Here is a 23,119-nt window from a genome sequence, read left to right on the forward strand (position 1 = left end):
ATTGGTTTACCCTAATAATCTTGCATTTTAGCAAGGGCTATTTTCAGAGACAGTTCCCCAGAATAAGGAAGTATCTACTTGGGTGGGGGTGACAAAACAAAAAAGGAAAATGTGGCATTAAAGGATATTTAATATTTTTGCAGCTCTGGTAAATTTCGGAGTTCTTTTTCTCTGTCATTTAATTTACTCCTTTAAAGATGGTAGGAAAATGGAAGATCTGAATCATAACTAAGATCACAAAGCCAGCTGAAGCTAAAATAATTTTTACAAATCTAGTCTTAGAACTCTAGACGAAATCATTTTCTGTGCATTTTTGTCTTTTTCGTCTTGATCCCTGCCTGAGTAGTTCGGTTCAGTGTTTCTTTCTTTACACTCCCCACAAACCTGCAGCCTCACAGGTCTTGTGTTTTTACCCGGCAACCCATCGGTCTAGTTGCTTTAGTCTCATTTCCATGTTTAAGTATTATTCTGGAAAAGAAGCTAATCAATCAGTTGTATTTATTGTATTTACTGTGCCCAGAGCACTGTACTTAAGTGCTTGGGAAAGTACAGTATAAAAGAGGTGGCAGACATGTTCCCTGCCCACAATAAACTTGTAGTTTACTTAGGATAGAATGCCTCAGTTTGGAGCTTAATTGAAAAGGTGCTTTGAAAGGCCGAAGGCGTTAAGGAAGCAGGTAGGAATGTCTTCGATTAGGGAACGAGTAGGTTTATAGTGTTCAAACCCCCCATCTTTGTCCCTTAATTATAAAGAAACAGTGGCCTTCAAGCACACTGCTGACACACAAGACGTATCCATGGTGGCCAGTCTAGGAAAGACACATATAACTTTTAAAGATGATCTTAGAGGTGCTTTCTCTGAAAATGATTTTATCATTTTTCTTTCCCCTCCAGTGCCCTTGTCCCAACCACTATCTCTCCTTTGCATTTGGTGTTGTTCTGGATCATTTTATTTTGGGTAGGGATAATCCAGAAGAACTATTTGAATGTTCACAGTGAGTGATTTTAAAGCGGTCGAGTTGAGGAAAATGGTTGGTGAGGCTGGGGAGTTAACCCATCTAAAGGTTCCCAAGGCAAAATCCCACTTGATAATAATAATAATAGTCATAATAATAACTGTGATGTTTGTAAAGTGTTCACTATGTGCCAAGCCCAGTATTAAACACTGGGATAGATACAAGATAATCAGGTTGGAAACGGGCCCTGTACCTCACGTGTCTCACAATCTAAGTTAGAGTGAGAACAGGTATGGAATCCCCATTTTACAGATGAGGAAACAGAGGCCCCGAGAAGTCAAGTGACTTGCCCAAGGTTCCACAGCTGGAAAGAGGCAGAGCTGGGATTCGAACCCAGGTTCTCGTAGGTATGCACGGGCCGGTTTGACCCATTTGTGCATTCACACAACTTTGTACCCCACATTCCCTCATTTTTCTCTCCTTACTTTCCTTCATTTAACAAGTTATACAATGCTCTCTCATGGAGCCTTAAACATACAGCAGTGAAGTTTGCATCTACGGGGAGTAATTGTTACTCCAACTACCTTTTCTCCTTCCCCAGCTGGCCCTCCTTCTCTAATTAGAGCCCATCAAGTTCTGATTTGGGTTTCTTTTTCCCTTCAGTTATTAAAAGTTGGAGCTTGGAATTTGTCTCTTGGAGGCCAAACTGCTGTAGCCGTGTTTCTCTTCAAGGGGACTGGGCCTTCAACTCTGATAAGCGAGACTTTGGGGAAATTAAGCGATCAAACCTCCAATGGAGAGGTCTTGCTGAGAGCCCTGAAGGCAGTAAATATAAGTAGCCGGCAGGCCGCCTCTGAGGGGGCTGTTTCGCGCTGTTGTGCTCATGCCCAAAGGTTTTATTAACCCAGGGCCCATCAGAGCCTAACGTCTTGACAGCTGAGAAGCAGCATGGCCTAGAGGAAAGAGTACGGGCCTGGAAGTCAAAAGGCTCGAGTTCTAGTTCTGGCTCCGCCTCTTATCTGCTGTGGGAGCTTGCACAAGTTGCTGAACTTCTCTGGGCCTCAGTTCCCTCGTTTGTAAAATGGGGATTCAAACTGTGAGTCCCCCAGTGGGACATGGACTGGGTTCTACCTGATTAGCTTATATCTACCCCAGTGCTTTGCACAGTGCCTGGCACATAGTGAACACTTAAGAAATACCATTTAAAAAAAACAAAACTGCAAATGCCCGTGTCTTAGGTTGAAAGGCAGTCTCGCTACTGAACTTGTCTCACCTCTGATAAGGGGAAATGTTGGGTTGCTGCTCCATATTGCATTTGCCACAAGTTCCCCGAGAGAGAGAGCTGAAGGGGGAAACCTAGGGAGAAGTAGACCTTTTACCTTGACAACTTCCTGTTGCTTTTCATCCCGCGATAAAGTCCATGTTACTGAAGGCCTTCTAGTGGTTTCTATAAATAAGAAGTACAATTTCGAGCTCTCAGCGGTTTAACGTGCATCGTCTTCTGGAATGAGGAGTCGCTTACATTCCCTTGAAATGGAAATGTATTGAAGAGTAAAGGTTTGGGGGGAAAGACCAGATTAAAATCAAGTGATGGACCTGTTCTTTAAGGAGAAATTGAAAAGCAAGGGATAAAGTCCAACTATAACACATCGAGGATATAATCGTTAGCTGAGAATAAGTACCGTTCTTGAAACGGAAAGTATATCAGTACTTTTTATATATATATATTTAAATATGTACTATTTATATATTTACTTTTAATAGTAAAAGACTATTTAGAGTACAGTCTAAATAGTCTTTTAGATTACCTGATTTTAGTATTAACTGATTTTGATTTTGCAAATGGGCCATTAAACTCACTTTATACTTTCAAATGTCCCCTCAGAATAAATGTTGATTAAAAATCGAAGTTCCGTATGTTATCGTCATCTTTGATTGTTCACAGTGGAACAAGCCTAGTGGAGAACTTTTATTAAAAAAACATCATTTTTCTGAGGAACCTTCAGTGGCTGATTTAAGAAAGCATCCCTATACTTAAGATACTTTCAGAGCTTGTTATATAATCCAAAATACCTACTTTTAAAGGTACTTAAAAAGCTTGAGAGGTGCCAGGCATCATAAATACAAATGTCCACCATCTGGCATTTATAATAACTTTCAGATCCCGATGTGGTTTGGCTTAATATCATGTCAGATTAACACTGAACTCTCAAGAGTTGTGTAAATCCAACAATTAAAGTAAATTATAAATAATAATAATAAATAATAAAGTACTTTTCTCCCTGAAGATTAATCTAAAAGAACAGAGATCTAAATTCCTCAGAATGCCAAGAAGCAATCATAAAAACACCCACAGTGTGTGAGTGTGATAGATTATATTCGGTCACGAAGTGTTGAAAGAATCAGCGATGATAATCGCTCCTCGATATTAGGTTCTGAATTAGTTGCTAAAGGTCATCCAGATTTCTTTGTCCTTCTTCGATGGCTATCATCAAATCGATGCCGAGGCCCAAACTGGTTAAATGTGAAATCAGCTTTAAAAATAAACATTTAACCCTCGGGAAGAGTCTAGGATAGGACCCAATGAAACGCCAAGTCCCTGTCTGTGAGCTTGGTGTGGGCAGGGATTGTCTCTCTTTATTGCTGTATTATACTTTCCCAAGCACTTAGTACAATGCTCTGCACACAGTAAGCGCTCAATAAATACGATTGAATGAATGAATGAATGTCTGCCTGGTCATGTTGAAATTATTTCAGAGCAGACTCCTTCCTTTTGTTTCCTGGTGCCGAGCTGTTAATAATAATAATAATAATAATAATAATAATAATAATAATGTTACTTGTTAAGCACTTAGTATGTTCCAAGCAACTGATGTCAGCACTAGGGTAGATACAAGTTAATCAGAGTCATTCATTCATTCAATTGTATTTATTGAGCACTTACTGCATGCAGAGCACTGTACTAAGCGTTTGGAAAGTTCAATTCAGCAACAAATTCATTAATTCAATAGTATTTATTGAGCACTTACTTTGGGCAGAACACTGAACTAAGAGCTTGGAATGCACAGTTCGGCAACAGATAGAGACAATCCCTGCCCAATGACGGGCTCACAGTCTAAACGGGGGAGACAGACAGCAAAGCAAAACAGAACAAAACAAAAACAAGACAACATCATCAAGATAAATAGAATCAAGGGGATGTACACCTCATTAACAAAATAAGTAGGTAATAAATAATATATACAAATGAGCACAGTGCTGAGGGGAGGAGAAGGGGGAGGAGCAGAGGGTTGGGGGAGGGAAGAGGAGGGGGAGCGGAAGGGGGGGGCTCAGTCTGGGAAGGCCTCTTGGAGGAGGGCCCACAGTCTGAACCCACATGGGGTTTACAATCTTAATCCCCATTTTCCAGATGAGGTAACTGAGGCCTGGAAAAGTGAAGTGACTTGCCCAAGGTCACACAGCAGACAAGCCTGGATTAGAACCCAGGTCCTCTGACTCCCAGACCCAGAAGCAAAGTGACTTGCCAAGGTCACCCAGCAGGCAAGAAGCAGAGCCTGGATTAGGACCCAGATCCTCTGACTTCCAGACCTGTCCTCTAGGCCATGCCACTTCTCCCACCATCACCCCCTTCCCCCTTTCCTTGCTTCTCAGCATATCCACACTTATAAAAACAGCCAGGAATTGAAAGAAGCTTCCACCATAATAGCAGCGGCGGCTCCTTTAAACCTCTTTAGTCTCACCTCCCACCCCATTCATTGAGAGTCGATTTTTTCGCGTTCACCCCTCCACGTAATCTGCCATTGTCTTTGGAGAAACAACTCTATTCCCAGGAGTTTTTCCCTCTGACGGGTTTTACTTTTCCAAAAAGGTATGCCTCACGTTTTAATCAATCAGCTGCATTTATTGAGCACTTATTATGTACAAGACACTGTACCAAATGCTTGGGAGAGTACAATAGAGCAGGATTAGCAGACACGTTCCCTACCCATAATGAGCTTACATTTTAGAGGTCATAAAGTGATGACCTTTCACCGGAGGCATAGACGTTCTCTGGCCTAGGAAAGGCTCCCGCTTGAAGACTGAAGGGGGTCTTTGTAGCGTTGAAAATAACTTTGGTAACTGAGGATCCTGAAAATCGGTGCCGGTAAACAACCCGACTGTTAATGCTTTCGTGTTTTTTTTTTTTCTTCTCGTTCTTCTCGATCGCTGTGTTCCCAGTTCAACAACATGCTACTGTACTGTGTGCCAAAATTCAGCCTGGTGGGATCAAAATATTCAGTCCGAACAAAAGTTGGCTTGGACGGAATGAAAATTGTCGAGACTCACAATGAAGAGTACCCACACACGTTTCAGGTTTCTGGGAAGGAAAGGACCTTGGAACTCCAGGCCAGGTAAGCATATCTACCACACCTGGGAGGTGAAAGAGTCTAGAAGAGTCCCTGGCATCACTTCACACGGCCACGGTCTGGATAGCAGAAAGCGGTGCTTTCCAAGGATGGGTGATCTCCCATCCCCGGGTGTCTCCCAGATCTGGGACAATGGACACCCAGATCTGGGACAATGGACCTCTAGGAGAAGCAGCAGCTGAGGGAGAGGGACAGAGAGAAGCTTGGAGAGGATGTTCTGAAGGGTAAGGTGTAGAAACTTGCCTTAGGTAAGAACGGGAAAGAAACGTTAAGTCCGTTAGGTACGGGGGAGATACCAAAATTGATAAAACACTATTTTGGAACTTGAATAATAATGTTGGTATTTGTTAAGCGCTTACTATGTGCAGAGCACCGTTCTAAGCGCTGGGGGAGATACAGGGTCATCAGGTCATCCCACGTGAGGCTCACAGTTAATCCCCATTTTACAGATGAGGTAACTGAGACACAGAGAAGTTAAGTGACACAGTCACACAGCTGACAAGTGGCAGAGCCGGGAGTCGAACTCATGACCTCTGACTCCCAAGCCCGGGCTCTTTCCACTGAGCCACGCTGCTTCCCCAGCGTGGAGGAGAGGAGCTGGGGAGAGGAGAGGAGCTGGAGGAGCAGCGTTGAAGGAGGGGAGAGGTTTGGTTTAAACATTAGAAGGAAGTCTGCAGATTTAGTTACCCCCGTTCCTGCCCCCTAGGAAAATGGAATCGTGGATTTGTTTTTATGGAACCAGAGGTAGAAGAATGTTAGTAAGGAAGGTCTGCGTCGTCGTTTGCTCTGGCGTCTGTCTTCCCCGATTAGACTGTGAGCCCGCCATTGGGCAGGGATTGTCTCTATCTATTGCCGAATTGTACATTCCAAGCGCTTAGTACAGTGCTCTGCACATAGTAAGCGCTCAGTAAATACTATTGAATGAATGAATGTATTTAGAAAGGGCTTAGGCAGGTCTCTATCTGGTATAAGCCAATACCCTGTGAACTGCCAAGATGGTGCAATCTGTTCTTCTATGGAACAGGGATTGTTCTTGAACAAGCCCTTGTTACTGAAAATTTGTATCCTTATATTCCTACCCTGTCTGAAGCCAAGGGTCTGCACAAAATTGTGTCTTGCTCAGTAATGGGTATGATTATCAATCGCATTAATAATAATTTGTGTTTTTCTTAAGTGCTTCCTTTGGGTCAAGCACTAAGTGCTGGGATAGATACAAGATAATCAGAATCCCACACAGGTATCACAGTCTAAGTAGGAAAAGGGATAGGTATTTTATCCCCATTTTGCAGATGAGGGAACTGAGGCCCAGAGAATACTAGTGAGGTATTTGTTAAGGGCTTACTCTGTGCCACACACTGTACTAAGAGAAGGGAGGCGATTTGCCCAAGGTCACACAGCAGAGCCAGGGTTAGAACCCAAGTCTTGTGCCTCCCAGGCCCATGCTAGGTCACCCTGCTTCCCATGATTTTATTAATAATAATAATTATGGTATTTGTTAAGTGCTTAGTATGTGCAGAACACTGTTCTAAGCGCTGGGGTAGATAAAGGGTAATCAGATTGTCCCATGTGGGGCTCACATTTTTTTTCAATCCTCATTTTTACAGATGAGGTAACTGAGGCACAGAGAAGTTAAGTGACTTGCCCAAGGTCACTCTGCAGAAAAGTGGCAGAGCGGGGATTAGAACCCATGACCTCTGACTCCCAAGCCCGGGCTCTTTCCACTAAGCCATGCTGCTTCTCTAGCATGGCTTATTACACATTTACATGCTTATTAAACATTTTCATATAGTGTATTAAAACCATGTGTTATGATAGAACTGACCATACATTCAAACTCTACAGTAGCCCTAGGCATAAAATCATAAATCTGAAATCTACAAATCTAGAAATCGTATCTATAAATCATAATATCTCTGATTCTTTGGGGTATCGATTGTTAGAAGGCCCACTTGTTGAATGTCAATCTACGTGCCATGGTCTTCTAGCCCATTCAGTGAGGGTATTGTGAAGGGAACTCTTGGTTTCTTTCTGGCTGTTTCTGCCTATAATAGAGTCTAAAGTTTGTTGTGGTGGTTTTTTCATGGTATTTAAGTGCTTACTATGTGCCTGGCACTGTACTAAGTGCTAGGGTAGATATGAGATAGGTTGGACATGGGGTTTGCAGATCCCCATTTTACATAAGAAGGAACTGAGGCACAGCGAATAATAATTATGGTATTTGTTAAGCACTTACTATGTGCCAAGCGCTCTTCTAAGCACTGGGGTGGATATAAGGTTATCAGGTTATCCCACATGGGGCTCACAGTCTTAATCCCCATTTTTCAGTTGAGATAACTGAGGCACAGAGAAGTTAATGATTTCCCCAGAGTCACACAACTGAAAAGTGGCAGAGCCGGGATTAGAACTCATGTCCTATGACTCCCAAGCCCGGGCTCTTTCCATTAGGCTCCACTGTTTCTATCCTAGGGAGAAGGATGCTGAAGAGGACTGACAATCTGAAATTCAGAAAGGAAAGTGAATAAGTCCCTCAAATTTGTGCTGAGAATGACCACTGCGTCTTGTTAAAATTTTGCGTTGAAAGATTGTCCAGAGCACTGTACTAAGCACTTGGGGAAGCACAGTACAATAAAGTTGGACATCACGATCCCTGCCCACAACCTAGACAGTCCCACCTGAGACAACCTGATTACCTTGTATCTACCCCAGTGCTTAGAACAGTGCTTGGCACATAGTAAGCACTTAACAAATGCCATAATAATAATAATAGAGAGGAGCAACATGGTTTAATGGATAGAGCACAGGCCTGGGAGTCAGAAGGACCTGGGTTCTAATTCTGGCTCTGCCACATGGCTGCTGTGAGACCTTATGAAATTCTCTTCTCTGGGCCTCAGTTCCCTCATCTGTAAAATGGGAATTGAGAGTGTGAACAGGGGGAAAGGGACTGTGTCCAACCCGATTAACTTGTATCTACCCCAGTGCTGAGAACAGTGCTTGGCACAAAGTTAGCGCTTAACAAGTACCATAACCTTAATAAGTGGCAGATGGACATGAAAAGATATTACTGATAGGGGAAATGGGAAGATATGCACAGAAGTGCAGAGGGACTGGCGTGATTGGTTGAAAACAATGGTTGAGGTAATTCTTTCTTTTACCAACAAGGAAAGCATAATTGTAACAATAATAATAATAATGTTAAGTGCTTACTATGTGCCAAGCACTGTTTTAAGTGCTGGGGTAGATACAAGGTTCTCAGGTTGGACCCAGTCCCTGTCCCACGTGGGATTTACAGTCTTAATCTCTCTTGAAGCACTCTTGAAGCAGTGTGGCTGAATGGAAAGAGCCCGGGCTTGGGAGACAGAGGTCTTGGTTTCCACTCCTGGCTCCCCCCCTTATCAGCTGTATGACTTTGGGCAAGTCACTTAACTTCTCTGTGCCTCAGTTACCTCATATGTAAAATGGGGATTAAGACTGTAAACCCCACGTGGGACAACCTGATTACCTCGTATCTACCCTAGCACTTAGAACAGTGCTTGGTACATAGTAAGCACTTAACAAATACCATTATCATTATTATTATTAATCCCCATTTTACAGATGAGGTAAGTGAAGCACAGAGAAGTTTAGTGACTTGGCCAAGGTCACACAGTAGACAAGTGACAGATCCGGAACTAGAACCCAGGTCCTTCTGGCTCCCAGGCCTTTGCTCTATCCACTATGCCACATAGGGGTGACCCAGCCATTGTGGCTTTGGCCCAAAGGCTTTTCACCTCTGAAGGGGAATCCCGGTGGCTTGGGGACCCCAAACCTGATTCCTTCACCGTGGCGCAGTGGAAAGAGCACGGGCTTTGGAGTCAGGGCTCATGAGTTCGAATCCCAGCTCTGCCACCTGTCAGCTGTGTGACTGTGGGCAAGTCACTTAACTTCTCTGTGCCTCAGTTCCCTCATCTGTAAAATGGGGATTAAGAGTGTGAGCCCCACGTGGGACAACCTGCTTCCCCTGTGTCTACCCCAGCGCTTAGAACAGTGCTCGGCACATAGTAAGCGCTTAACAAATACCAACATTATTATTATTATTATTAACGATGGTATTTGTTAAGTGCTTACTATGTGGCAAGCACTGTTCTGAGCACTGGGGTAGATACAGGCTAATCAGGTTGCAGCCACTGTCCACACTGGGAATTCTGGCTCTACCAGAACCGAAGATGGATTCCCCATTAGTGACATAATAGCCACAATTCCCAGGTACTAATCAGAATCATGATGACGATGGTGGTAATTGTGGAACTTTTGAAGTGCTGACTCTGTTCCAAGCACAAAACTAAGCCCTAGCGTAGGTAACGTGGTCATCAGGTCAGTCCCAGCCCCTGTTCCATATGGGACTCACAGTCTAAGTACGAGAGAAAATGGGAATTGACTCCCAATTTTACAGATGTCGAAACTGTAGAGAAACAGTGTGGCTTAGTGGATAGAGCACGGGCCTGGGAGTCAGAAGGAACTGGCTTCTAATCCCGGCTCTGCCACATGTCTGCTGGATGACCTTGGGCAAGTCGCTTCACTTCCCAGGGCCTCTGTTCCCTCATTTGTAAAATGGGGATTAAAACTGTGAATCTCATGTGGAACATGGACAGTGTTCAATATGATTAGCTTGTATCTATCCCAGTGCTTAGTATAGCGCCTGGCACATAGTAAGTGCTTAACAAATACTACATTATTAGAGTGCTGATGAGATAAGGGCTGGGGTAGGGATAGAAAAGACCACGAGATCTTCCCTAAAGGGTCCAGTCTGGATTATGTGGGCCCAGAATGGGGAAATAGTGTTCATTGTGTAATTAAGGTAGTTTATTTTTAAAAGTCTGTTTCCCTTTGGTGGGAAAGACAACATAAAGGAAACCTACCTCAAGGACTCCATCGCCAATATACAACATTAACTGGTACTGGATAAATGTTCCAAGTTACCACATCCAGTTTCTTGGAGGTAGCTGGAGAGTTTGGAATTCTCGACTGTCAATCGATTTTTTTTTAACAATATCATAAGAACTTCAAAGGGTTCCAAAGAGCATAAATTAATATTCACCAGAGGGAATGAGGGGGTTTTCGCAGTTTTTCTTAAACTCTGCAAATTTTATTTTAGTTCTGAACAGGACAAAGAAGAATGGATAAAGGTAAATACGATTTCTTTGAAGTTTTCATTATTATGTTTGTGTTTGTTCAGGTTGGAATAATAATGATTATGTTATTTATTAAGAGATTCCTTGTGCCAAGCACTGAACTAAGTGCTGAGGTAGATGCAACACAATCAGATCAGCCAGAGTTCCTGTCCCATGTTGGGCTCACGGTCCAAGAGAGAAGGAGAATTGAATCCCCATTCTACAGATGAGGAAACTGACACCCAGAGAAATTAAATGATTTGCCTAGTCTTCTAAACTCATGTTCTTCCCACTGGGCCCTGCTGCTTCTTTTTATTTTATTTTATGGTATTTGCTAAGTGCTTACTATGTGTCAAGCACTGTTCTAAGCACTGGGGTAGATACAAGATGATCAGGTTGGAAATAGCTCCTGTCCCTCATGGGGCTCTCGGTCTAAGGGGGAAGGAGTAGGATTTAATCCTCATTTTACAGATGAGGAAACCGAGGGACAAAGAAGTTAAACGACTTGTCTGAGGTCACGCAACAAACAAGGGGCAGAGTGAGGACTGGAACTCAGATCTTGTGACTCTCAGGCCTGTGTTCCTTCCACTAGGCAACGCTGTTCGCCACGTACTTCCTTGTAAATGTAAATATGATGATGATGGCGTTTTGTTAAGCGCTTACTATGTGCAAAGCACTGTTTTAAGTGCTGGAGAGGATACAAGGTTTTCAGGTTGTCCCACATGGGGCTCACAGTCTCAATCCCCATTTTACAGATGAGGTAACTGAGGCACAGAGAAGTGAAGTGACTTGCCCAAAGTCACACAGCTGACAAGCGGCTGAGCTGGGATATGAACCCATGACTTCTGACTCCCAAGCCTGTGTTCTTTCCACTGAGCCACGTGGCATCTCTAATATCATATATCATATATTCATGTACGTGTGCAGTTGTTAATAATAATAATGGTATTTGTTAAAGTGCTTACTATGTGCCAAGCACTGTTCTAAATGCTGATCGAAATACCTATTTAATAATTCTGCTTTTTAGTGGCAGGATGGGGTTTCAATTAGGACATCTGCAAAGTCGTTGCGGCCATGACTCTACCTGATTTTTGTCGTGATGTGTATATACAGGGGTCGATTCCAAATATTAAATCGCGAATGTCCCACGGGCAGATCTTAGTTTTGCCAAGTCTATGGATAAATTTAAATGTCAGACTTTACTGAACGTTCTGAACAACATTCTTTGCACATTTTAGGCACTTCAGGATACCATCGAAGCTTTCCATCAGAGGAATGAAACCTTCAGAAACGCAATAGCAAAAGATAATGACCTTCACTTGGAGGTTTCTGTAAGTCGGCGAAGCTCTTTGATCACCAGGTCCTCTTTTGTCCCTTTGAGTTAGCAGATGGTCTGTTGCCAGTGGCCAACGCTAGCCCTGAGGATATAACATGTCAGGGTTCCTCTAGCTCGGGAATGACAAAGCAATCATTTTGTGAGCAAACCATTTCCCTTTTCGGTGCCAGTGGGTACTTTTGAGACAGATTCCCATTCTTCCTCAAATAAATGAGTCAGGGACTGACTTTCTCATACTGTTTAGCTTTTTTGACTGAACTCTTTGTTAGCCGATGTCTTCGCCCGGGTTTCAAAAGATGGTTTGAGCGGTTTTGTTGTAGCGCTTTTCCGATGGAAGGGAATAAGAATTCTCCGGAGTAAAAGTACTCCATCATCTAGTGTCTTTTTCCTTTCCAGACTGCCGAGCTGGGGAAAAGGGCCCCGAGATGGATCCGGGACAACGAAGTGACCATGTGCATGAAATGCAAGGAGTCTTTCAATGCGCTGACGAGAAGGCGACACCATTGTCGAGCTTGTGGACATGTAAGGGAGAACGTACTGGTTCCTTGATTATGACTTGGCTTTCATTAGCCTTGAATTTTCTTTCTGGTACTTGTTAAAGCACTTACGATGCGTCAAGCACTGTTCTAAATGCTGGGATAGACAGAAGTTTCTCAGGTAGACTCAGGTAGTTCTCAGGTAGTTCGTTGTGTGGAGGAATGTGGCTACCAACCCTGTTCATTCATTCAATCATATTTATTGAGCGCTTACCGTGTGCAGTACTTAGTACAGTGCTCGGAAAGTACAATTTGGCAACAGATAGAGACCATCCCTACCCAACAATGCATGCAGGGCTCAGTCTATTGCAGTAATAGGAATAGTGGTATTTGTTAAGCGCTTACTATGTGCCAGGTAGTATACTAAGCACTGGGGTGGGTACAGGAGGACACAGCCTCTGCCCAACATGGGACTCACAATATCAATCCCATTTTATAGATGAAATAAGTGAAGCACAGAGAATGTGAAGTGACTTGCTCAAGGTCACACAGCAGACAAGTGGCAGAGCTGGGATTAGAGCCCATGACCTTTTGACTCCCAGGCCTGTACTCTGTCCATACGCCATGGACTATGTGTCAAGCACTGTTCTAAGCACTGGGGTGGCTACCAGTTTATCAGTTAGACCTTGAGCTCACTGTGGGCAGGGAATATGTCTTCCAACTCTGTCGTATTGTACTTTCCCAAGCGCTTAGTACAGTGCTCTGTGCAAAGTAAGCACTCACTAAATACAATTGACTGATTAATTGGACACCGTCCCTGTCCCACATGAGGCTCACAGTCTAAGGAGGAGGGAGAACAGATGGATGATAAATGTGTTAGTTTCAAAGTGGGAGGTATTAAATTAAAAAGGAAAATTGAACCCTGCTGTATAGCTACTCTTTTCGTTCACTATCGTATTTACTGAGCACTTACTATGCGCAGAGCACTGTACTAAATGCTTGGGAGAGTACAGTACAACAATAAACAGACACATTCCCTGCCAAAATGAGCTTAGGGTCTTTCACTCCACTGATTTTAGGCTCTTCCACACTATTCTCACTTCTACAACAATATTTTTCCTCCCTTCTCATCACCTCCTTACTTATCTTCCCGTTCCTGATGGCAGTTTGCTGTCCCCGAGTCCAAGCTGGCATCCTCCCATCAACTGATCAATCAATAATATTTACTGAGCACTTACTCTGTGCAGAGCACTGAATTAAGTACTTGGGAGAGTACAATAATGTTAGTACACTCATTCATGCAATCATTCAATTGTATTTATTGAGCACTTACTGTGTGCAGAGCCCGGTACTAATTGCTTGAAAAGTACAGTACAGCAATAAAGAGAGACAATCCCTGCCCACAATGGGTTTACAGTCTAGAGAGATGGGCTCAAATACATCCTCAACCCTTAGGTATATATCTGTAATTTATTTATAGTGTTTATAATGTTTGTCTCCCCCTCTAGATTGTAAATTTGTTGTGAGCAGACAACGTCTCTACCATCTCTGTTCTATCGGTCTTTCCCAAGCACTGAGTAAAGTGCTGTGCACACAGTAAGCGCTCAATAAATACGACTGACTGGTTGATTTTCTGATAGCATTCAGACCCTCCTCCCATTGAATAGTAAGCTCCTCTTTTAGATTGTAAGCTCCCGGTGGGCAGGAAACATTTACCAACGGTGTTGCATTGTACTCTCCTACATGCTTAGTAAAGTGCTCTGCGCACAGTAAGTGGTCAATAAATTCATTAATTCATTCAGTTGTATTTATTGAGCGCTTACTGCATGCAGAGCGCTTGTAAAGTACAATTCGGCAACAGGTAGAGACAATCCCTACCCAACAACGGGTTCACTGTCTAGAAGGGGGGAGACAGACAACAAAACAAAACAAGTAGATCATTGACTAATTGAATAGAAAGGCAGCTTTCATTTAGGAATAGCATGTACCTGTAATGTATTTCTGTAACTATCATAACTAGGTATTCTGGGATAAGAGAGTTAGTTCATTATATTTCTGTAACTATCATAACTAGATATTCTGTCATAAGACAGTTTGTTACCAGCTCATACGAGCCTGCCCTAGCATATCACAGTTTCTCATAAGCGTTATTTGAACCGTTTGTATTTCTGATTATGTATTCTCAATTTCCTTTTTTTAAAAATAATATATCCAGGTGGTCTGTTGGAAGTGTTCAGATTATAAAGCTCATCTGGAGTATGACAACAATAAACTGAACAAAGTTTGTAAAGACTGCTATCACATAATAACTGGATGCACGGACAGCGAAGAAAAGAAAAGGAGAGGAATCTTGGAGGTATGGAGAAACAAAAACTCAAACCAGGGAATTCCTTAGATTATTTGATTTTCGATTTAAAAAGGCTTGAAGTTGCAAATGGCAAAAGAAAAGATTACTACTATTACTAATACAAGGAACAGCCTGGTGTAGTGGTTAGAGCCCGGGCCTGGGAGTCAGAAGGACCTGGGTTCTAATCCTGGCTCCGCCACTTGTCTGCTGTGTGACCTTGGACAAGTCACTTCACTTCTCCGTGCCTCAGTTCCCTCATCTGTAAAATAGGGATTGGGACTAGGAGCCCTATGTGGGACAGGAACTGTGTCCAACCCAATTATCTTGTAACTACCCCAGCGCTTAATACAGTGCCTGGCACATAGGAAGCACTTAACCAACTATTACTATTAAGCACTTGCTATGTGTCTAACACTGTAGTAAACACTGGAGTAGATACAAGGTAATCAGGTCCCATGTGGGGCTCACAGTCTAAGTAACAAATACCCCGTTACAGCTGAGAAAAATGAGGCACAGAGAAGTTAAACGACTTGCCCAAGAACCGGGATTAGAACCCAGGTCCTCTGATTCCCCGGCCTACACTTTCCACTTTCCACTACACCGTGCTGCATTCCCCTAGGTTTGACAAAAGTCCTATCCAATTTAAATGTGAAATATCATTTTTATGTTGGTAAAGTCCTAGAAGGAAAATGGGGATCTGATAAGTGATGTTTCCTATAGTTGTAAACTAAGAAGCAGTCTGGGTTTCTGGAAATGGTCAGAATGACTTTTCCAAATGTTTTCTGATCTAATTGACTTGGAAAATCATGGGGTGAAAACTAGGAAAGATACTAGAGTCAATCAAGCAGTTCTAATTGCTAAAAATTGCTTTCAGAGAAAGCTTTATATTCCTAGTAATTGTAATTTCGGAAGAGTTGGCTATGCAGCTACACGTGCGATCGTTATCGTTATTATGTTATTGTCATCATCATTAAGCGCTTACTATATGTCAAGCACTGTTCTAAGCTCTGGGGTAGGTAATAATGTTGGTATTTGTTAAGCGCTCACTATGTGCAGAGCACTGTTCTAAGCGCTGGGGGAGATACAGGGTCATCAGGTTGTCCCACTTGAGGCTCACAATTAATCCCCATTTTACAGATGAGGTAACTGAGGCACAGAGAAGTTAAGTGACTTGCCCACAGTCACCCAGCTGACAAGTGGCAGAGGCAGGATTCAAGTTAATGAGGTTAGGCACAGTCCTTGTCCTGTATGGGGCTCACATTTGAAGTAGGAAGGAGAACAGGTGGTGAATCCCCTTTTAACAGATGAAGGAACTGAGGCACGGAGAGAGGTCAGGTGGCTTGCCCAAGGTCAGACAGCTGGCAAGTGGCGGAACCAGGATTGGAACCAGATCTTCTGGCTTCCCAGGCCCGTGTTTTTTCCACTAGGTCACGCTGCTCCTCCACTGATGTAAATGTGATGTAATGTAGAAGCAGCAGCATGGCCTAGTGGAAAGAGAGTGGGCCTGGGAGTCAGAGGACCTGGGTTCCAATCCTCGCTCTGCCAACTGCTTGCTGTGTGACCTTGGGCAAGTCACTTCACTTCTCTCTGCCTCAGCTTTCTCAACTGTAAAATGGGAACTCAATCCTACTCCCTCCTTCTTAGATTGCGAGCCCCAAGTGGGACAGAGACTATGTCCAACCTGACAAGGGAAGCAGCGTGGCTCAGTGGAAAGACCCTGGGCTTCCGAGTCAGAGGTCATGGGTTCGACTCCCGGCTCTGCCACTTGTCAGCTGTGTGACTGGGGGCAAGTCACTTCACTTCTCTGTGCCTCAGTTCCCTCATCTGTAAAATAGGGATTAACTGTGAGCCTCACGTGGGACAACCCGATTACCCTGTATCTACCCCAGCGCTTAGAACAGTGCTCTGCACATAGTAAGCGCTTAACAAATACCAACATTATTATTATTATTATAAAGTTTGTTTCTACCCCAGTGCTCAGACAGTGCCTGACAGATAGTAAGCGCTTAACAAATACCATTAAAAAAATTTACAACTAATAATAGCAATTATGGTATCTGTGTGGAGTCGATAAAAGCGGATCGGGTTGGACACAGTCCCTATCCCACATGGGGCTCACAGTCTCAATCCCCATTTTGCAGATGAGGTAGCTGAGGCCCAGAGAAGTGAAGTGACTTGCCCAAAGTCACACAGCAGACAAGTGACGGAGCAGGGATTAGAACCCATGACCTTCTGACTCCCAGGCCCGTGCTCTACCGCCGAGGCCCCGCTGCTTCTCCAACAACTTTCATTCATTCAATAGTATTTATTGAGCGCTTACTATATGCAGGGCACTGTACTGAGCGCTTGGAATGAACAAGTCGGCAACAGATAGAGACAGTCCCTGCCGTTTGACGGGCTTACGGTCTAATCGGGGGAGACGGACGGACGAGAACGATGGCGATAAATAGAGTCAAGGGGAAGAACATCTCGTAAAAACAGTGGCCACTAAATAGAATCAAGGCGATGTACAATTCATTAACAACTGATATAAGCTTGTTCAAAACCATGTCTAGCAGTAGATTAATATGCCACGTCACTTCTCTATAGAGAGCTTCCAAAATCATCTAGTCAATATGCAGTTCATTGTGCTTTCTCATTTTATCTGTCATTCTAAGGAAGTTGTTTCGGCCTTCAATTATTTCTCTATCTGTCTTTTTGCTCTTTTGACCATATTTTCCCAGACTGAATCAGCCGAAGTCTCTGGAAACAGTGTCATATGCAGTTTCCTTCTGTATATGGAAAAGTCAAAGCCTTGGCAGAAGGCTTGGTGTGTAATCCCCAAACAAGACGCCTTTGTCCTCTACATGTATGGCGCGCCACAGGTATGTACTGAGCCACTACCGTCTCTCCGAATCTCTTGCCAAAGGGGCTAGTCAGCGGGTGGAGGACGAGTCTATCCATCACTCAATCAATCGAATTTATCGAGCACTTGCTATGTGTATGAGGTATTTGGGACAATACGATATAAGACCCCTCTCAGGGTCCAGTCCTCTACCAGTCTCGGCTACGGGAGGGAGAGTCAAGCAGAGTCCTGTCCGTTCCATTCCCAGCTTGGCCAGTGGCTAGCCAGCGGAAGGCCATCTGCTATAAGTCAAAGCTCCCCCGTGCTGGGCAGCGGCCGCACGGGTAAGAGTCGAGGACGGAGACTCGAGTTGACTGCGCGGAAGGAGACGACGGTCAACCGCTTCTGGATTTTTACCAAGAAAACTCTGTGGATCCACTACCAGAGCGATGGCAGGTGGAGAGCGGGGCCTTCTGGGAGAGATGTGTCCATGGCGTCGCTAAGGGTCGGAAACGACTCGACGGCATAAGACGATATAAGAGAATTGGTAGATACTATGACCTGGGGCCTAATCCCGGCTCTGCCACTTGTCTGCTGTGTGACCTGGGGCAAGTCTCTCTCTGTGCCTCAGTTCCCTCATCTGTAAAATGGGGATTCATTCATTCATTCAATAATATTTATTGAGCGCTTACTATGTGCAGAGCACTGTACTAAGCACTTGGAATGTACAAATAGGTATCAGATAGAGACAATCCCTGCCCTTTGACGGGCTTACAGTCTAATCGGGGGAGACGGACAGACAAGAACAATGGCAATAAATAGAATCAAGGGGAAGAACGTCTCATTAAAACAATAGGGGATTAAGACTGTGAGGTTCATGAGGGACAGGGACTGTGTCCAACCTGATTAGCTTGTATCCACCCCCAGTATCTACATATATCCCTTGTATCTAATATAATTATACTAATTATATTAGTATAATGCCTGGCACACAGTACACGAATAACAGATGCCATTTAAAAAAAGGAATTTACAGTCTCCAAAGTGTGCTCTACTCTCTTCCCCTCAAGCTCAGCTCAGCTCTATTGGAGTCTTGCAGTAGAATACACTCTGGAGAAGTGTCTCTTGTAGTGAAGCAAAATTAGAAAATTGGGAACAGCCAAAATTCCATCACTTTGATATTAAAGAAGGCATTGGTCATTTGAAGATTTTCACTTGCCCTAGGATTTATCTCTTCTTTCAGACTAATGGGTTTAAAAATAAAGTAAAAAATAAATGATGGTATTTGTTAAGGGCTTACTAACATGCCAAGCACTGTTCTAAGCACTGGGGTAGATACAAGGTAATCAGATTGGATGCAGTCCCTGTCTCACATGGGGCTCACAATCTTAATCCCCACTGTACAGATGAGGGAACCGAGCTATAGAAAGGTGAAGTGACTTGCCCAAGATCGCACAGCAGACAAGTGGTGGAGCGGTGATTAGAACCCAGGTCCTTCTAACTCTCAGGCCCGGGCTCTATCCATTAGGCCACACCGCTTCTCTGTTCTTCCCCTGCAACCTGCAATGTGGTAATCCAGCTCAGTAGCTGGATTAGGAGCACTAATCACTTGATTATTATTAATAATAGTATTTTAGATATAGTATAAAGTATTTATATTAATGTCCCTCTCCCTCTCTAGACTGTAAGCTCATTGTGGACAGGGCAAATGTCTACCAACTCTGTTGTATTGCGCTCTCCCAAGTGCTTAGTACAGTGTTCTGCACCCAGTAAACACTCAACAAATACAAATACAACAGTTACCATTGATTGAATGATTAGCTAATTTGCCGGTAGTGCTTTTGGTTTTTCATCGATTGGTCAGGTCACTTGCAGACGAGCCAATCTTGGAGACCCTTCTAACGATGATAATTATTACTAGAATAATAATCATGGTGTTTGTTAAGCACTTACTCTGTGCCAAGTACTGTATTAAGCTCTGGGGCAGGTATGAGGGAATCAGGTTGGACGCAGTCCCTGTCCTTTGTGGGTCTCGGTCCAAGTAGAGGGAGTAGGATTTAATCCAGATTTTATAAATGAGGAAACTGAGGCAAAAGAGGAGTTGTGACTTGCTGTCACCCATCACCCGGGGACAGGTTTGGGAATTGGCGTGACGAGAGAAAGAAGCCGGAGTCGAGGGCCGAGCCGGACAAAATTTCTTCCGTGCGGCGAATTTATATTCTCTTTCAGGAAGAGTGTAATTAATTACTTCGAGCTCGGCATTTGAACTTCCCTTTAGGGAGGAATATGATTATTTAATGATGGTATCTGTTAAGCGCTTACTATGTGCAGAGCACTGTTGTAAGCACTGGGGTGGATACAGGGTAATCAGGGTTTCCCACGTGAGGCTCACAGTCTTCATCCCCATTTTACAGCTGAGGTCACTGAGGCCCAGAGAAGTGAAATGACTTGCCCACAGTCACACAGCTGCCAAGTGGCAGAGCCGGGATTCGGATCCATGACCTCTGACTCCCAAGCCCGGGCTCTTTCCACTGAGCCATGCTGCTTCCCAATTTGGTTATTGGGCGTGGCGAATTGAACCTCCCTTTTAGAGGGGAATAGGATTGATTATATCGGGGCTTCCCTGTCGGGAGGAGTATGCTTCTATGTTGCTCGCATGTGGCGAAACACCTAGCTCTGACCCCCAAAGGTTTCCCACCCAGAAGGAATTCCCTGATGCATTCCTTGCCCACAGTGAAACACCAGGCTCCCGCCCACGAGAGGTGAAGGAGACAGTCATCCATCCCGCGGTCCCTAGCTTAGCGCAGACAGAGTGGGCATCCCACGCTCTGGGCAGGGGCGACGTGTGAGTAGCTGCTACGAGTCCTGGCCGTTCCCCCGAAGGTCAGAGGCTGCAGCTATTTATTCCCTGCGCTCCCAGGCCCTTGCAGCTTCCGGCCTCCACTTGTCCAATCTCCGTTCCCCCCCATTCATTCATTCAATCGTATTTATTGAGCGCTTGGGAGAGTACGATACAATGATAGACACATTCCCTGCCCACAGTGAGCTTATACTCAAGAGGACGCCCCTCCTCCATACCTAACTACTACTAATTATGGCATTTGGTAAGTGCTTACTGCATGCCGAGCACTGTTCTAAGCACTTGAGTAGATACAAGTTAATCAGATCGGACGTAGTCCTTGTCCCACACGGGGCTCATGGTCTTAATCCCCGTTTGATAGATGAGGTCACTGAGGCCCAGAGAAGTGAAGTGACTTGCCTAAGGTCACACAGCAGACAAGTGGCGGAGCTGGGATTAGAACCCAGGTCCTCCAACTCCCAGGCCCAGATTCTATCCACTAGACCACGCTGCTTCCCACCCTCCTACTCTCTTAAAACGCCATCCTGTTTGCCTGTGAGCTCAATTTGGAAAACTTGTTCCACAATCCCCCCTCAGCATGGAACTCTTCACCCGGTCCCAGCCTTGACTTTTTGTACTTCGAGGGGGCTTTCCTTTAGCCCGTTTGGTGTCGAATTGCCTTTGGTTTCGATTTCCATCTCCCTTTCACGATATCGGGAAAGCTTCCTTGCAGACGTAGGATTTCGGGGTTCGACTTAGGCCGGTTTAGAGTTGTGAACCGACCGCAGTCTCTTTAGGGTGTCTTGGCTCATGCCCGCAACGTTCTGTCGACAGGATGTCCGAGCGCAGGCCACGATCCCCCTGCTGGGGTACGCGGTGGACGACCTCCCCAGAAGCGCCGACCTTCCCCACAGCTTCAAACTGACCCAGTCCAAGTTCGTGCACAGCTTCGCCGCCGACAGCGAAGAGCTGAAACAGAAGTGGCTGAAAATCATCCTTTTAGCTGTCAGAGGTGAGACCCCAGAGTATGAGAACGAACCGCAGGTCGCCGTGCACGATGATTCTGAACCCTCTGAAAAATCGTAATGCTAAACTTCGGACTTCTGGCGCTCCGAGTTGGCGAGAATTTCAGCTCCGCAGGGTTTGAAGGCCAGAGGAAAGACATTCCTAATCATCCCACACATCTCTTAGCACTTTATGTTGAAGAATTCTGCTTCATGAATGGATTTTTAGGAACGCTTCCTTCCTATATTTATGTACTTTTGGTGAAATCGATGGACAGAGCCATTCCACGGATGTGATTTTGAGAAAGTGTGTAAATAATGAAAACGTTTTAAGAGCTAGCCTGCGGTATTTACTACTTGTTTGAAGAAAACGGCGACATCTGAGTCTCTTACTATCAGGTTAAAATTCACCTTTCATGACGAATGCTGATACTTAGAATGTATCACACATGTTAATAGTACAGATTGAAAGATATACCTCCATGTTGCCAAAATAGATCGATAGTGAAAAATATGGGACCGTTAGTTATTAGAGTTATCTAAGTGAACTGTACAGCAGTGATGTATTTAGAGCAATTAAAGTAGGTTTAACTAGAAAAATAATCAAATTGTTTAAATGTATATTTGTCTTGACCGGATAAATAGGCATGTAATGAGTATGTACATATGGCATAAGAGAAGGGTAGATGCTACTTGATTTACTTTGTCTTCACAACTGTTGATTCATATGTCTCTTATTTATTTTTTAAAAGAAAAAGTCACGTCGACCTTGGAATTAAGGAAGACGTGTTCACCTTGGAGTTCAGTGAGACGTGTTGATCTTGGAATTAAGACCAGTGTCCCAAATGGAAAAATAATATCTTTTTCTGGTTTGGGTGATTTACGTTTTAATTTGTTGACATTAGTGTTTGGCTTTTTTTATACTACTTTAAAGAAAGTAGCAGATTTACAGGGCATGTTACGGAATAGTAGTTAAGTATTATCTTTTGGTTTCTGTTCTGTGGCTTATTTATAACAGTGCCTCCATCCGCAGGTTCTTGTTTGCCTATTTAAACGTAAGACACGGGCTCAGTTAGCGAGAGTCCGGCGCTTGATGTTCCGAGCTCGGAGACGTTTTCAGTTTCGACTCCTCTGGAGACGTGTTCATTTTCAAAAGCATTTAACTATTGCAGCAACTTTTATGTTAAGTAATTAGAAGAGCACAGTCTTCCTCTCTCACTGTTCCATAGCTAAACTGACCTGGAACAAATATGGGACATGAGGAATCTGCTTTTTCATAACATTTTCCCTTGCTTTCCGTAATTCTGGTTAATCAACCGGAGGTATTTATCGAGCGCTCGCTGTGCGCAGGACACTGTACCGAACGCCTGAGGAGAGACTGTAGAGTAACCGGATCTTAAAAAACTTGCAGGCCGATATCCAGTAATAGTAAAGTCAGAGCGGAGTCTTGAGGTATAATAAGATCTAATAAGATTAAGGATGGTGTTGATTAAGCTCTTCCAGTTTGCCAAACACGGGGAAAGTTACAAGATTATCGGATCGGTCACAGTCTCCGCCTCACCCCAGGGTTCGCAGTTTAGTAGGACGGAGCACAGGTATGGAATCCCCATTTGACAGATGAGGGAACTGAAGCACAGAGAAGCAAAGTGACTCACCCAAGGTGACGCAACAGGCAAGTGGTGGTGCTGGGGCTAGAACCTGACTTGAAGTCCTCGGCTCCTTCCTCTCCAGGTCCCGCTTCCTCCCAGCGTGCCTCTCCGTCTACATGAATAGAGCACCCGAAA

The 23,119-nt window shown here is 44.1% G+C and overlaps 1 protein-coding gene across 2 annotated transcripts in view; it reads left to right on the forward strand.

Annotated features, from left to right (window-relative positions):
• Window positions 1-22,869, forward strand: part of FGD4 (FYVE, RhoGEF and PH domain containing 4) — a 189,341-nt gene extending 166,472 nt beyond the window's left edge. Inside the window, exons 10-17 of one of the 2 annotated variants that reach the window (XM_029058199.2) lie at window positions 5,175-5,347; window positions 10,494-10,524; window positions 11,748-11,840; window positions 12,242-12,367; window positions 14,537-14,677; window positions 17,392-17,532; window positions 21,166-21,343; window positions 22,088-22,869. In XM_029058199.2, coding sequence (XP_028914032.1) covers window positions 5,175-5,347; window positions 10,494-10,524; window positions 11,748-11,840; window positions 12,242-12,367; window positions 14,537-14,677; window positions 17,392-17,532; window positions 21,166-21,343; window positions 22,088-22,311 — 1,107 coding nt within the window. In that variant the 3' untranslated portion in view covers window positions 22,312-22,869. Of the gene's footprint in view, window positions 1-5,174; window positions 5,348-10,493; window positions 10,525-11,747; window positions 11,841-12,241; window positions 12,368-14,536; window positions 14,678-17,391; window positions 17,533-21,165; window positions 21,939-22,087 lie in introns of those variants that run through there. The other variant, XM_039911230.1, reaches the window with a different exon arrangement.
• The last annotated feature ends 250 nt before the right edge of the window (window positions 22,870-23,119 follow it).

The sequence above is a fragment of the Ornithorhynchus anatinus genome, chromosome 2 (genome assembly GCF_004115215.2).
Source record: "Ornithorhynchus anatinus isolate Pmale09 chromosome 2, mOrnAna1.pri.v4, whole genome shotgun sequence".
Lineage (NCBI taxonomy): Eukaryota > Metazoa > Chordata > Mammalia > Monotremata > Ornithorhynchidae > Ornithorhynchus > Ornithorhynchus anatinus.